Here is an 18,029-nt window from a genome sequence, read left to right as displayed (position 1 = left end):
AATTATATTAACAAATATTAAAAAGAAATAATAATGTTAAATTCAATAATTTAAAGAAATTAATTGTCTAATTTATTACAGATATGAAAGAGAGAAATATTTATTATGGACTATTGGAAAACGTCAGACTGTAGTTGAAGATTTAAATGTGAATATTTGTAATAGTTATATTAAAAATTAAACTATGCTTATGAGATTTTGTATTAAAACAGAAAACGATCAATTATGTATATAAAACTTATTTTATGTTCTAATTTTGAGAATTTATTTTTATTTTGTTCAATTGATATTTGGTTAGTTTTGAATGTTTTAAACCGGACTATAGAGAATCCGGACTGATCAAAGCCGGCCTATGCAAGGTATTGCTATTTATAATTATATATTATCTTAATCACTAAATATTACTTGATATAATTTATTAATTATTACTAGCAAATTATTGATCATCAATGTATATTTTTTAATTTTTTAATAATTGACTTCCACAAATATTTCAAATAAAAAAATTATCATTTCTTATATATAAATATAATAATAAATATTAGTATATATTAATATGAATAATTATTTACGAATGTATATTGAAATCAAATTGGACCAAAATAGTTGGACCTTGCATAGTCCAGTTTGGCAACAGCCTCCATATTCGTAACAAATTGAAGAGTAATTCCAACTTTGTAAACTATATGTATAGGTTTAATATTTATAATTTGAAAAAAATATTGAAAAAATATTACACAAATTTATTTTTAATAGTGATTGCAGTATTTTGTGTGCAATTTGTATGCAGTTTTGAAGTTCTCAATTTGTCCTGTTTAATATTGTCTAAATACCCAAGCTACGGAACATTTTGTTTGCAAAGAAAAACAAAGTAAATAAAATCGATTGATTAAATTAATCGAAACAAACTCATTTCGAAGCGTGAAATTGTTTTTTCTTCTTCTTTTAAATGGATTATCTATTAAAATCAAGGGAGGCACGCAAGAAAAAAAACAGATCTAGAGGTTGATTATATTTTTTTTGTGCTTCAGCTACTTGAAGATCAATGTGGGATTCGCTTACAAACGATAATAGGAGGGAAGAGCAATTCAATTTGCATATTTTATATCGGAAAAGAAAGGAGAAGAAGGGCGGAAAGATATGCAGCAGTCTAAGAATGGGTTTACACGGCATTAGTATTCAGTCGAAGACCTTTTTTGTAGCTTGGTTTTGCAATTAGTTGACTTTTTGTGCGTTTCCTAACATGGATCATTATCTAATGTATTTAAATTTAGTTAAATGTTCCAATGATCACACATACTTTTTTTATTATATTTTACATAATTGAACTTTTATTTTTATTATATTTTACATAATTGACTTTATTTTCTACGTGATTTAAATATATATTTCTAAGATTTGGTATTTTAAAATTTTATTATTATTACTGGTTGAAGTTAATGCTAAAATTTCTATAAATGTTGCAATTACCTATTGTGTTAAATTAATTTTGATTACACTAGATAAATAAATGTTAATTGTCTTTTATTATAATAACTTCTTAAAAAAACATAATTGAGTTCCAAATTAGTTAATTCTTTCTATTGATTGCTTCACCTAGCATGTGCTAATCTGAAAACAGTAAAGTACAATTGAATTATCCTCACAGATTAAAGAAAAATGTAATATTATATTAAGTTACAAATATATAATAAATAAATGTGATTTCAGTAAATTTATATATTTTCAATATTTTTTCATATCGAATGAAACTTGAAACATATATTGAAATATTGTATTTATTACAGGTAGATATTATTTCGATAATATCAAATATATAAAATATTAAATTACACTTGAAATAATACTATAATATCAGTTATACAATTTTTTTTTAGGATTTTTCAGTTCATAACACTAACAAAATTGTATATTAAATCTTTAATTTGTGAAAGACAGCAAGTTAGATAAAGACTGATTGATTGATTTTTTTGATGTTATTTCCAATTAATTTTATGTAAAGTTCTCTTTAGAAAAAGCAATAATTCATTAAAATCGTTTATTTTTTGCTCTAGCCCGTGTTTTCTGAGAAATTGTGTAAAGCACAGCTCGGTGTAGAGGTTTAAAAGAAGAAGCCTATTTGATTATTATGTTAATCTTCTGTGTTCATTTTTAAACATATTTTAAATAAAGGTTGTCCCAAAAGAACTGACATTTTAAATTTGCCGCCATTTTTTTTGCGGTAAAATCAGTGTAGAGATTTTTCTATGCTGTCATTAGTAAACATTGATGTTAAGTACACGTTTGAACAACGAGTAGAAATTGTAAAAAATCACTTAAAACGCGTGGTGAATTTAATCAACAAATTTGAGTAAACCGGTTCAGTTGTAAACAAAAAAAGCAGTGGCCTTCTTCCTACGCTCGTTCAAATTAAATGGCTATTTTTAGTAAATGTCTTATGAAAATCCTGCAACGTCAAATCGTCGTCGCAGTCAACAATTAGGCATTTCCAGAAGCTTTCTTCAATCAATTTTAACGAAAGATTTGCATTTCTTCAGTTGACACAGTCAATGCCTGTCAAAGCCACAAGATCAAGCAAGCCGTTAGGTATTCGCAGAAGGTTTCGAATTTGCAAAAGCAACAAGTTCACAGTGACTTTCATCTTATAATTGTCGAATTTGGGGATCCGAAAATCCAAAACTGATTGAAGAACTCCATATGCATCCTCGACAGATCACGGTTTGGTGCGAATTATGGCCTGGGGGATTGATTGGAACTTAAAAATTTCATCAAATTTCATCATATATAAGTTGTGTATCACATATAAACTCTATGTCTACTTTTTTATATATCAAAAATATTAATAAAAATTCCCGGGAAGTTTTAGGAACTTTTGATCCCGATTACCTGGATTAAAATATTCGGAACAGCACCTACTATACTGTAGTTAGGACGAAAAGCTACAGTTAATATTATTTGTATAAATACTTTCATAAATGCAACACAAATTGGTTATTATTTATTTGGGTAGATATTATTTGGAAACTAGTGTAACTGACTTTATATATCTTTTTTTACTATATTTTAATATAAAAATTATACTACAAAAAAAAGTATATAATATTATAGTTTGAGCAGAAATTGTACATTTCGGTATACGATTTTTTATATATGCATATATTTTGTTTTATATTTATTTGTGGTAGATATTATTTGGAAACTAGTGCAATCACATGAATAAAATATTAATTTACGCTTCAAATAACAATTATAATTTACTGAACAGAACAAAATCACTAAATAAGCATAATAATTCTAAATAAATTAAAAAAGTATTAATTTTATAGAATTTTATAAAATATTCTATATAAATATTATAGTCCGAGAGGAAAGACTGCAAATATTGTCATTTATCGGGTTTACCTATATCCCGGCCTAATCGAGGACTATAAAATCGCTTAATACGGAAAAAAAGGAACATTTTTGTATAAAAACATAATTTTGCTCATTTAAAATTTAGATTGTTTTGATATTTTGAAATGCTATAGTTAATCCGCACTATGCGAGGAATTTTTGTATTATACATAATTAATTATTGTATATTTGAGGTACATAAATAAAATATTATACAAGGCTAGAAATAATAATACAACATCAGTTTTAATAAAATTGTAAGGTTATTATTTGCATACAGTTAACGAGGTTGGAATTAGTCTTCAACTTGTTACGAAAACAAAGTGGAGGCTGCTGCCACGTCGACCTTTTTGATTTGCACAGCGGCGTTCGGCTGCAACAAAAGCCGCTTTCAGCACAAAACTGTTTCAGCTGTATTACACGAATTAGTTAGTACGAATAAATGAAATTATTGCAGTTTCACGTTTCCATGGAAAACACGACTCACAACCACCCCCACATCATATTTATATATTGCTATCTTGTTGTCCTTTATACATCGTCCCTCCCTCACCGCTTTCCTTTTCTTCTTTTTTTTTTTTCGCGTCCGCCGTTTTCCAGAAATATCGGTTATAATAAAGAGAGAAAATGGCCTTTGGTGTTTTTTGCCGATGAAAACGTATTCGGTCGCAAAGCTTTTCTTTATACGCTATCGAATATGGGGGATCGTCGATAAATCAGTCACAGACCCTCCAATATTTCTCGATATTTCAGGTTTGGTTAAGGAACGTATATATCTTGCGTCGTTTTGACGTTGATTTGACTGCTCTTTGGGATCCTTTTATCAATTAGATTTCGAAATGTTCGCATGAAAGAAAATTATATCATTCATAACTTGATGATAAATACTTTATTCTTAAATAAGAATTCATTTATTTACTATTAATTTTGTTTAAATATATTTTATATACAATTTGCACATATCATTTATTTATTTTTTAATTTCTTATATAATAATACTTCTGAAAATAGTTGCCAAATTTCGCAAGAAGCAAGAAAACAAGGAATTACTGAACAATTTTTTGTTAATTCAAAGAGGAAACATAGATAAATCATATACAGTTTGACACATTTGAAACTTTATTTTGAAAAAAAAAAATCATACGATGTTTTAACGGCGTTTTCATCACATTTTATGGAAGTCATTAAAGTCGAACTTCGTGTAAACTTCTCATCGGTCAACAACGGTTTTACAAAATTTGTAACTCTCTTAATTCCTTTTTCAATCTGTCGTGTAATGTACTTATAAGAAGCAATTCGTAATGGATAATTTCCTCCCAGTCCCACCATACGCACAACATCGTTTTATGAAGATCTATTTTCACGCGCAATGTCACTTTTTTTACGAACAGAGCGATGTGCGTATTTGAGGTAAACATTTCCATTTTCGAACTTGGCATAAACATTTAATGACCGCGGGAAATTAGTTGCAAATTCAATATTTCGGACACAAGAAATATTTTATATTGTTTAATTAAAATATTTACTTAAGAAGACTGTGGTTAATGCACAATTTAATAAATGTTTTATACTACAAATTACAGTTATTATTAAAAAGATAATGAAACTCAAATTATATACCAAATAATAAAAATATGTTTGCTTCTCTTTTATTATTTTGTAAACAAACAAATACAAGCTTTTGGAATAATTTGATGTGTTTTCATATTTATTTTCTGTGCTTCCTTAATAACCGATAGCATGTTTAAGAGGCACACTTTCATTCTAAGTCTTATATTATGAAGCGGCATCATCAATCAACTCAGGTGACAGCGTATTATTTCTTTATTATTATACCATTATATAGAATCTTTTGGTAAATCATTAGAAGCAATGCTTTATTCATACATTACTAAACCCATATTAATGTCATCAAACGCAACTTCAACATTAATTTTATTCAAATATTTAATATCTTCTATAAGATTGCAAAAATCGTATGCAAAAATATTCAAATAAATAGAATTTTGTATTTAAAATAAATAAGTAAATCAAGAAAAATACAGCGATTGATATAAATCAAAAAGTGTGTTCTATTGACTTTAGACAACAAATATAATTAGTTATATAAAGACATAATGGAAACAATGCGCGTATTTTCGCAATTTATAAATATTTGTTATATATTGTGTAGTAAATTATGAAATGGAAATGGTAAAATCTATTTATTTGTTCGAGAACCGAATTGTTCATATAATTATTTTGCTGTTAGAAGCTTTCACTTAAATTTTACCAAAGATACGAAATATAAAATGATAGAGTAATTGCTTCAAATAAACATTTGTCTAATTACATTTTCTGAAATTAAGTTCAATAATTATGAAAAGAAATATGTTTTTCATTGAAATATGTATAAAAAATGTGCTAATAAAATATGAATTTACTGTCTCTATTAAATGAAAATAGTATAAACTAGTATAAAATGAAAATTTAATTATTTACTTTTAATTAATTTAATTGCAATAAAAACAATAATTTACTTTCTTTAATTATATATTATTGTAAGTATATATGAATATGATTTTATTTTGATCGATTTATTTAAATATTAATGCTTGTTTTATCAATCATTATAGCAATACTTATTTTAATACATGGATCGAAGTTAATGAACTGTAAACATTTAATTGACTTAAATAAAATTTAATTTGTGCTTGTTATACAATAATTCAATATTAAATTTTATGCTTAATAAAATAAAAATCTGTTATTAAAAATACCTTCATAACTATATTATCGAATTGTATGCGATCCACGCTATTAATTCTTTAAGTGAAACTTCGTTTTAAGAAGTAAAAATATTATTGATTATTTTTCAAACAAAAGTTTGATTAATAATTGTCCATAAAGAATGATTGCACTTCGCTTAACAATAAAAATTCTTCCTAAATCCTAAAAAATCGGGATAACATAATTTCTAATTTATTGGATTTATTGGCTGCAAATTTCTGACTTCGTTATATTGAAGCTTTGTTATCTGAGGTAAAGTTAACAGAGGTAATGAAAATAAATCTTAAGTTTCTTAAGTATTTTTTCATATGTAAAAATATTAGAAAGTATTTTTTAATTTTAGTGAAACAGTATTTTTGTTATTATTAAACAATTTCTCTTAATAAAAAATAACATTATTTACAACATTTTTACACAAATAATTAGAAATGGGTAATTATGTTGTTTTTACTCCAATTTCTTTTATTTGTCCCAAAAAATATTGTCAATGTAATTATATTGAATATATATAGTTATTGGAAAACCCCTGCCCTGAATATCAAATACATCGATATTTAATGTTTGTTTGTTCACAGAATGTAAAATAATCGCAGATAATAACATGTTATTTGGAGTGTATAACGCGATGCCCTGGATACGCTTCCTGTTAAATGCGGAACCGTTGAACAACCGTCCCACATGGATGACTGCTAATTAATTTAATACTAAATTGGGATCGCCTGGAAATAATTAACGCTGTAATTTTCCTGGACAATAATTATATCGCAAATAAATCGACGAACGGGGGAACGATGCCAAAACCGCGATATTAATTGGACGACAAGCATCGCATAGCTTCTTTGTGTATAGCAGGAAACTCAGTTTTGGCGACCAACGTGGGGCCGAAATTGCATCTGTGCATCAAGCGTTCATTCAATTTGCAAGATCGATATCAGCAATATTAAAGCATAGTCTCGAATCCCGGATACTAAAGTACTCGTCCATTTTATGACAAACGGCTCATTCGAAAGATTAAATAATGGAATCGTTGCAAATTTGCAACTACTACAAGTTTAACGAAAGTTCTTATATTTGCTATTTTTATAATATAGTTTTGTCATGTTATTATATAATAAGCAAAAATAATCGTATAATATAAATAATCATTACATTAGGTGATCGGTTAACAAACATAATCCGTTAACCGAATATATTACTTGAATATATTCAACATTCGTATCCTCAAAACTTTAAGGATTCTTGAACCGTGTCATTTGACTATCCTGCTTTTCGCTTACCGTGTTATAAGATTTTCTCTAATTCTCGAAGTGTATTAAAGCAAGACCTTATTCTAGGAATGTCGTCTTATGTAATAATTTCTAGTGTAAGCATATAATTTTTTTAAATGAGTCACTCTAAGAATTTTCATGTTTCATGATTATTTCAAAATAAAAAAGGGTTGAAGAAGTTTATTATCGGATAACTGTATTATACGAAGATTTTCTTCAATTCTCGAAGCAGGAAATATATCACATATTAAACACATCATTATAAGAACCTATATGTTTCATGATTATTTCGAAATAAAAAGGGGTTTTAAGCAGTTTATTATACCAAATTACCATTATGTAATAAATAAATATCTGTAATTCCGAACATTTATGTTCTCGGTTCAACGGAAAGATTGAATAATGGAATTGATGCAAATTTTTCTTCAAGTTTATTGTTTTTTCATGTAAAACGATACACATCGTGTGACATTTTCTTCCAATTACGCATGCAAATAGCGTTTATTATTGGCATGAATTTCGAGGCTGTGTAAGTAGGCTCCGTATATTTTTTCAGCGAACATTAAATATTTATTTTGTTTTCCGGTTTTTCCGACATTCTTTTTTTTTGCTTGCTTCCTTTTTGTGTGTGTGTATGTGTGTGAGTCGCTTTCTCTTTTCGGATTTTATACGTTGAGCATAAAACGCGGGGGGTGGCTGCGCTTTGCACGACATTCATAAAATATACGGTTTAGTGTGTTCATAAACCATAAAACAAGTGCAGCTTACACATAGGGCTTCCTATCAAGTCATTTTAGTGTCATTTCCTCTTAAATATGTAGACCAGAAAACTCACACACTCTGGTGTAAATTGAACAAAGGAAACCGAACAACAAGATGAAAAACAAAATGTAGATCGACCTAATGGAAAAAAAATGGGTCCATGAGGGATTATTGTTTTCATTTTTTCGTTGATGCGTTCTCGAAAGGGATGGAAATTGGGATTAAAGTCTTTTTTATTGTTGCTCGTGTTCTGCTCGTTATTAATTTCTGATCGGTTTTTGACATGTTAATTAATTTCTCGGGTTGCGTGCGTGTGTGTGGAGGTATATAAAACTGAAGCGTGGGAAACAATGAATTTGGATAAGCTGATTAGGGTTTTGGATGGGAAGGGTGCGTTCCGCCACCGTCGCCGAAGAAGGAGAATTGGAATGGGGGGTGGTTTGAGGTAGCTGGATTCAGTTTGCCATTCGCGCAATCGAGTGCTAATCCCGCGAACTGCTCAAGCAGAGATACTGCTCTAAATAATAGGCAGTAGTCCTTCTAAAAAGAGATAGCACCGATGGGGGGTGGCGACACTCTTCCCCAATTCCCTTCCTCCTTCATATTTATATTCAAAGTTAATTTAGTTATGAAATTTATTCGCCCGCCCTCGCTAATAAACGCGCGCCTGGGAAAATGCACTTTCAGCGGGTCTGGAAATAATCATAATAATAATTTAAATTTTAATCTTTCAGACAATCCGAACTTCTCGCAGCCAATAGCCAATGTTACGGCGGCGGTCGGAAGGGAGGCCATCTTAGAGTGCGTCGTTCAAAATCTTGGAGTATATAAGGTTAGTTAGCTAAGTATTACAACATATACAGTCGGCGCTGAATTAAATACACGTTACATTACACCTATTCCCCGATTTACACGGTTGATAACAATTAGGTTTCTGAGAAATATGTGTAAATATGAATTGCAACTTTTTGAATGTAAAACAGTATAAATCGAAAAGTATCCAAAAAATGCATGAATAAGTTATTTTCAACATTTTATTTTTAATTATTCTTTTTTAACCATGTAAGAGCGAAACATGTAAAGAAAGTACCATGTAAAGCGAGGGATAGATGAATTATTGACAAAAATATTCGACTTATATGCAAATTATATTATTTACAATCTTACTAAGGTACAAATATTTGTATGAAATTACATTATAGTCAATTGGAGATTGTACATTTATATTTTGAATTTCACTTTTGTTCATATCAGATTCAGGCGTTTTCTTTTTTTTAACTCGTTTTAGGAAAGGATAAACTATATTACGATCTAATACGAAGAAGATTATTTCCATCCTAATTATCCTAAAAATATTCGTATTAACGTACAATGTAGTCAGTTAAATTTCTCGCAAACTGTAAATTCATATTATATATTTCACTTATGCTTATGCCAGATTCAGGCGATGTCTTTTTTTTAAACTCGATTTAGGAAACGATAAATTATATTACGATTTAACTGAAATTAAATTGAAATCAAATACTAACTTGCTTATTTACAACTAAAGTACAAGCATTTGTAGTCAGTGATATCACTCGGCCGCTATCAGTTTTTTCTATTTTTTTAGGAAATATTAATAAAATTACTATATATTAATAATCTAACTAACGTACAAATATTCATACGAACGTACAATGTGGTCAGATTCATCACATCGTATTTAGGCCATATCTGTTTTTTTTCTAATATTCGTTATTTAACTGGAATAATATAGAAATATAACAATAAATGATATATTTTATGGCAAATTTTTTTATTGTTTGTATTGCTTATACGAACAGTATAGCCATATAATTGAATAGGAGAATCTCGCTTAATGGGTTCTAAAATTTCCGGATTTTTACTCGTATAGTGAAATACTTGTATAGTGAAACATATTAAAAAATATACATAATATGTGTACACAAGTTTTAAAAATGATGTAACAGACGCACAATCCGGGACTTCTCTTCTCATCGTCACACGTTTTGCGAATCGTCGCTCGTTAAGCGAGTTCAAGTGTCTATATTTATATTATTTCCGTTTATGTTATTTTGTTAAAGAAATTAAATATTGCCTTTATTGAACTACCTTCGTCATTACTTAATGTGTTTACAATCACTTTCAACATTTACGTCACACTACAAATTATTGGGAATACTTACTATATAATAATTATTTTTAAATATAACCTTCTAATATAATTGCTACATATATATCAAACTAAACTAAAAGGAGCTGTACAAAATAACGGAGAATACCTATTTCTTCATTAAATAAATGTAGCAACTAGTACAAATCTTGATATTCTGTTAATAGTATTTTTCTCCAATGAGCATATTTTTAGTAAGCAGTCGGTTGTTTTACTGCGCACTTTTGGGACACTACGTGGATCCAACATTATGTATTCATCCTTAGTTTCTTCATTATTTGATGATTTGAGTTTCTCTACTTTTGCATAATGATTTGCCAGTATGAAGATTTACATAAGCTAATTGTATTTGAGAAAATCAAATTAGTCAACAAAAAATATTCCTATTGTCTTTACTTTTGAGCAATATAAAAGCTATTGTATTAAATTGTAGTTTTGTGAGTATAATATACAAGGATATAATGATATATACTGTAACTTAATTTAAACAAATCTAATGTCCAGTCCAATTTTTATATAAAGATAAATAAAGGAATAGTATTATTTCTTATCAATTAATCATATGGTTTGCAGGATTTTATTGTAACTCTATTTAATATACTCAAAACAGTTTATAAGCTTAACAGACATCAACAATTTGATTGCAACATAGGGCAATAATCTGGAATTGTATTAATCTGTGTGACTGTAGTTTAATTGTGATTAAGAATGCTACTTTCAAATCTTCTATATACAAGGTATTAATATATTAATTGATATAATTAACGTAATAGAATATAAATAAATTTTGATGTGCTAATAAAAAAAAAAGTGGTAAAAAAATGCAATAATGAAGTAAATTTAGACGCTTTCCACTTCTGGTTACAACATACTTGGCCTACGAGCGGTATGCAAACTTCGGCACACTAAACACACCTTCAGGGTACATAATCACATGTTCCATCGCAACAATGGAACGAATCTGCCATTATTGACATGCATCGAAAGTTTTAACGACCCCCTTTCGAATTGCCGACTTCGCCACCGTGCTGCATGCCATACTCGCATTTCAACTGCCGATTATTTATATAATTTTTTCTCTCCACCCTTCCCCACCGAAATTACCTACCCTCTGGCTGGCAATCTTACCGAATAATCAACACCGCTCGAATACACACAGACACAAACATTTATATCCGTATATGCATGCACACACTAGTAATAATAGCGAAATTAAATTTTCATTCATTCATAAGCCCATCGCAGGGAGCGCTGCAATTTATATAAGCGGCTTTAAAGTAAGGGGCATAAATTTTCTTTTCGGTCCTCCCGCGTTATGTAATTTCATTACTTCGAATCGGCAAAGATTATTCTAATTTTTTAATGGCCACGAGGAGGACTGAATTATATTCTCCACTCTTCCCTATTTTTTTCTCTTTCTTTCCGCTGTCCTCCCATTTTATTTTCCGCTCGCTTCCGACTTCCTCGGATTAAATGGAAATAAACATTTCATTTATCTTAAACCCCAAATTAGGTTTCAAGCGAAGTCCATTAATATCGCGAGTCGCAATGAAAACGAGAAGTTTTATTTTTAATTGTTTATTATTCATTTGTGAAATTATACTATATAAACTCTAATTTTATTTAAATGTTAATTAATTAGTTTTGTATAAATAAATTTTCACTTTTCTTAGCTATAATAATACCAGTGTAAAAAATGTTTTGTCATTTTGAACAATGTTGCGTAAGATTTTGATAAGTTTATAAAATTGAGAATCTTATATATAGTCAACTCTTACAATTCTATTGAATATTAATTACATACCGTAATAAGGAAATCGCGTTATAGGAAACTCAGATTTAGAAAATCAGATTAACTCCTATCGCTTTCTATGGAAACTTAATAGTAATTCCTTAGCCAAATCAACTTTCCTTTCACATCATTATCTATCTGTTCTTTGTCCATATTTCAATCTACTAATGCATTGTAGGTAGCTGTATAAATTAATGATATAAATTCCTCTTCATGTTTAGATTCTAAAGTATTTTCCTAAAATATTTCTTAAGCTAATTAAGTTGTATTATGTACGTTATTAGAATATTTATAATGACCGCGTTATTATAATAACAGTATCCCGTTATAGGACAGTTAGGATCATGACTATTTTTTTCCATTTATTCAGTTTATTCAATTTGATGTAGATTATTTTTTTATTATACATTTATGCTTATTTTATTTCATTTCATTCACCATTTAGCAGTAGTTCAATTCAAATCATATTACCGAAAGAGCCTTCAGCATATGAAATAGTTACACTATACAAAAAGTAGCTAAAATCTCAAAATATATCTTTTTATTGCCCCTTAGATATGAAAGGGAGAAAAAGGTAGGTTCTTGCAAAATGCACCAACTTTTTGACTGCCACCTCATGTGCAATTTTAGAAGTTTGTGCAACTTTTCAAAACCAAAAATGTATAATATTTTAATTGGTGAACCCCTCAATAATGTAATTTATCCCATTTGTGGTAATTTATCCCGCTTCTTTGACATATGCTATACACTATGCTTAATAGTTTCTGCAGACTTCCTAGACCAGTGATTTCCAAACTTTATGTTACGTCTCCCCTTGTTTATTTTCTTTATATGCGATGGGGGTGAATTCTAAAAAAATCATGGTTACATTAATGATTATCATAAATTCCATTTTTTTTTCATAATTTTAATATTTTTGCACTAACAATTATTAAATATTGTTTACAAAATGTTATATTTATATAATAGAAGTTTTAATTATTTCGAAAAAAATCTATAAAATTATAAGCCTCATTGATTTTCAGAATGGTGTTCTTCTTGTACATGATCAAACTTCTTTCCTCCAAACACCATTTGATAAAATTTGTTAATTGCTTTGATGTCATCTTCATTTAATACACCTTCGAGTTTCATTCGTGTAGTTTCAAATGTATCCATGTGTATCGTCAGATTTTCTCGCAAGGACTCGCGCCTTCTTGTAAACGTGTTGCATCTTTCAACCATTTTCCAATCCTGCCAAAGATATCTCTGCCTAATAATCGTATTAAATCTGTTATGCAAATTATCGATTTTACTGATTGTAGATTCGATATTATTATTTTTGTAATAATCTTTGTTTATTGCTATCGATTTTTGAAAGTCATAAAAGCGTTATTTTTAATTGTTGCCATCTCTATTTTAGATGGCAACTGTTGATGCTAAATCTGGTAACTTCATCAAAGCTCTTGTTGATTTGAATTGATGCATAGATGATTTTATGGAACATTTTTATACCACATACAATTTGATTGAAAGATTATTTTTTAGGGTGGCAATAAAACAAACGATAAAATTAAAGAAATTTATCTTACCTGAAATTTAACTTATTTATTGATCATAAAAATAATTTCATAATTAATTAAGTACAATTTTAAAATTATAAAAAAAATAATGATTTCATTACTATTATTATAATTGTTACAAAAAAAAATACGCTCACTTGATGAGCAAAATTACAAATATTTTACTTTTTTAACTAATCTATTTCATTTGAATATTTAGTAATTTTTACTCACGTATTTGAATTGTAGCAAGACTGTTTCATCCTGACCCACCTAAAACATCTAAAAAACGTGTGCTCCGGGATGTCGTCCTCCTCACAGTACCTTTCATCCTCTTTCTTCGAGATGAAGTGCAGGGACTTGCCAAAGCATTCATGATCATAAAAGTCTATAAAAACGTATCGTTTATAAAATAAATTACATTAAATTCATCATCTAAAAGAGAAAAAATACGGAAACAGAGTGAACTATCAAAGCTAAACAATGCCGTTTTGTTTTATCAATAGACATTAACTAAATTACTTTCGTTCCTGTTTCTGTTTCTCCGCACATTCGTTTATATATGAAGGGAGGGAATTAAAAATCACGTGAACATATATCAACTGGGGAAAATTAAAAATGCGCTCGCAACGCGTAAAAAAACTTTTTCGCCCTTTGCAGTTAGTGTGTGTGTGTCTGTTTTTTTTTATATTTGCTAATGAAAATTCAGCGGAAATTTATGACCCGCTCTATGGAAACTTTTCATCTTGAGAATGAGCGTAGCCTCCTTTTTTTGCATACCACTAATGAAACTCGCCCGAATAGAAATAATAGTGATAATAATAATCATAAAAAAGAGGAAACGGGAAATCCGGCGGCCCGGGGAGGGAAAACCTATTGAAATGAGAGAAAGTTCGATTCTGATTTTTCCGTAAAGAATTGAATTGAAAGAAACGGAATGAGCTGAAGAAATATGAAACAATCAAAGAAGTTTTTCAAGCAATTGGAATTTCCAATCAGAAATCAAATACACTGAATTCGAGCTCACTTATTTCAGAAACGTATAATATTTATTGCAAGATGGAAACAATATTTTATTTGATTTTTTTTTCTGATTATCGATTAAAGTAATATTCCGGACTAATCGAGGACTTTTAAACCGCATAAACATAAACTTTACAAAAATTGAAACCAATAATATGTATATAATAGTGAATGCGGACTGATGGACTATTCGAGCACTATTCGAGATATTGCTTTATTTGTTTAATATATTTGAATTAAAAATATGTCTATGCAATCAAAAATAAATCAAAATCTTTAAATTAAGTTTAGTTAGTTAACATTAGAGAATATTAAATAGTTTGAGGTTAGGTTTCTCCATTTAAGTAAGATTGAATTATGATTTGTTAGGTTACCTTAGTATAAGTCCAGTTTTGTTAAGATGTTTAAGTTAGGGTATGGTCTGTATTAGCCAAGATGCGTTTAATTTAAGTTAGGCTAGCTTGCTCAATTTATGTAAGGCTAGATTAATATTAGTTAAGTTATGTTATGATATCACTAGTTTGCTTATGATATGTTAAGTTAATTAAGATGCGTTTAATTTATGTTAGGTTAGCTTTTTTAATTTAGTAGGGTTAGAATAGGATTTGTTAGGTTACCTTAAGATAAATGAAATTTAATTTAAGTTGGCTTTCTAATTTAGGTTAGGTGCCAAGGTGCGTTTAATTTAAGTTAGATTAGGTTTCTCAATTTAGTTTGGGTCTTAATCCTAATCTGTTACGTTAGCTTAGGGTTAGTCAAATTTGGTTACGATTTTAACTTTTAGTCTGTCTTAGCTAAGATGAGATAAATTTAAGTTAGAATAGGTTTCTTAATTTAGATTAAATTAAGATAGCTAGAGAGCAAGTTTTCTTAGATTTTGTTAAGTTAGGATATAGTACGTTTCAACTTTGTCCCGTTTATTTTAAGTCTAGTTTTTTAATTTAGGTTAAATTCTATTAGGTTAGCTAAAAATAAGTCAAGATATGATGACGAGTAGTTTGAAGGTTTCCACTCACAATATTGAAAATGTATAAAGTATAAACTATATCCGTGATTTATATACATTCAAGATCTTGGCAGAAATATGTTTTATACATAGTTTATGTCATCATTTACATAATCTAATTCGAATTACCTTAAAAATATCTGATTTGTTTATATTCAATTTTATCATCAATACATTAAAATTAAAATTATTTTTATAAACAAATCTTATCATCATTAAATTATTTATATCTGTAATATTACAAAGTAAAGCTTTGAACTAATTTATTCTATGACAATTAAATTATTTTGCTCTTCTAGGTAAACCAGATTATTACGTAATAACAATTTGTATAAAGATATTAGAAATTCTGCACAATTATCCAAATTACATCGTTAAGGAGATTTCGTCTATTTTTTCGCCCCCTATAGATTATAATTACGTAATGATAATGCTTGTGGAGCGATTTGCGTTCGGTAAGTGATTACAGACAGCGATATGGCCTTCGGTTAGGAATGGAATTGGGCTCGAGCTGGTTGGGAAGGGGTTGAAATTACATGGGGATTTTAACGTATTTTCTCCTGCAAATAGAATAATTTATACACATACATACCGTTTGCATGCAACATGCATAAAACCATTTTAATTAATGTTAATTCGGAGCGCTTGCAAGTTAAATGTTTGCCATGCTTACCAATTTATGCTTCTATACTGAACCTGTATAAGATTTAGCGGGAGAACTTCAGTGGGGTTGAGGGAGAAACAGACGAAGCGCAGCCCGCATGCAAATGAAACAATTTATGCTAAGAAGAAGAAAGAAAGAAAAATATAAATAACCTATATTTATTTATAGTGCACGTAAATAGAGATTATTTGATATTATATAGAATACAACAGTAATGTTATTTTCGAAATAAGATAAATTTCTTTATAGTTCCATTATATATTTATAAAGTACACTCAATGCAATTAATAACAAATTTTATTGTTTCATTTATACCACATTAGTATACTAATAATAATTTAAACTAAATTAATATAATCCGTTGCAATCCTATAGAAATTTACTTAAATTAAGTAAATGAATAATTTAAGTAACCTCTCTTTTTTTACGTCCGTTCTTCCATTAAACTATCTAGAATTTAACAGGACATCACTTGTTGGTGATTATCCTATACTTATTAATTATTTATTGAATCTCAATTATGGATCTAATGGACTATATCGCTTCAGTAGCTGGGTTCTTAGGCTATTCTTAAGAAGATTTTTCATATTTGATTCATCCACTGTTTCCATTTGAAGGTCCTCATTAATTCTCCTATCCGTAATATACCATGGAGTACAAATAACCTTTCTAAAGCTCTTTGAATGGATCTTTGTATGGTAGCAATATTAAACTTGCTGCTGACTCCCCACAACTGTATTCCGTAGGTCCAGACATGTTTTAAAATTACTTTATAAATCAGCAGCTTGTTTTCTTTCAAAATTGGTGAGTCTTCCAATAATAGCCAGCAGAGTTTCCTGAACTTAATTTGGAGTTTTTTTTTGCTTGGATGTGATCATTCCAGGTCAATATTTTATTTAGATGCATATCCAGATAATTAACTTTATTAAACGCCGGTATAATTTTTCCACTGGTGTGCAGGAGTCCTTTCTTATAGTGAAGGTGACATGCACTGATTTAGATTATTTGACCTTCATTTTCCATTTTTGTAGCCATTCCTGTATTAAGTGCAGGTTTACTTGCAGATTATTTGATGCACCAGTTCAGTCTGCATTAGTGCAGTGTCGTCGGTAAAGGTTGCATTATATTCTTGTTGAATATGAATTTATTATTTAATAAAAGTAGAAACGTCTTTAATTTATAGTGAAGTCCCATTTTGTCGAACGTCTGCAAAACATCTAAGAATACGTCAAATTAACTTATTCGATGATTAATAACAATTTTAAACCTATTCATTAATAATATAAGTCTATAAGATTTTATGTCTTCGAGTGTCTTTTCTGGATTGGGTATTAAAATAATTTGTGCTAATTTCGATTGAGAGGAAAAGTGTTCACTTCTTAGAATTGCATTGAAGGTAAGTGTTAGACAAAATATCCTTTCCATTGGTCATTTTTTTTTATTTTCTCTGATTATATCATATCCAGGAGTCTTTTTGAGTTTATTTTGCTATTAATGAGTGTAATTGGTATTATTGGTCGCATAGGAAGAGACATCTGGAATGGATATGTCTATTTCTGAATTATCGGATATGGTGGAAAGGCCTTGTCCTCATTGCTTCAAACCCATGTACCATTTTATTTACGGATGATCAGTATT

At 28.9% G+C, this 18,029-nt stretch overlaps 1 protein-coding gene across 1 annotated transcript in view; it reads left to right on the top strand.

Moving 5' to 3' along the window:
* Positions 1-18,029, top strand: part of LOC108565126 (lachesin-like) — a 68,236-nt gene that overhangs the window by 25,345 nt on the left and 24,862 nt on the right. Inside the window, exon 2 of the mRNA XM_017924415.1 lies at positions 8,927-9,024. Coding sequence (XP_017779904.1) covers positions 8,927-9,024 — 98 coding nt within the window. The remainder of the gene's footprint in view (positions 1-8,926; positions 9,025-18,029) is intronic.

The sequence above is a fragment of the Nicrophorus vespilloides genome, unplaced genomic scaffold, assembly GCF_001412225.1.
Source record: "Nicrophorus vespilloides isolate i.1.1-1 unplaced genomic scaffold, Nicve_v1.0, whole genome shotgun sequence".
In the NCBI taxonomy this organism is placed as follows: domain Eukaryota; kingdom Metazoa; phylum Arthropoda; class Insecta; order Coleoptera; family Silphidae; genus Nicrophorus; species Nicrophorus vespilloides.
The sequence above is the reverse complement of the archived record's forward strand: the minus strand, read 5'-3'. Positions and strand labels throughout refer to the sequence as shown.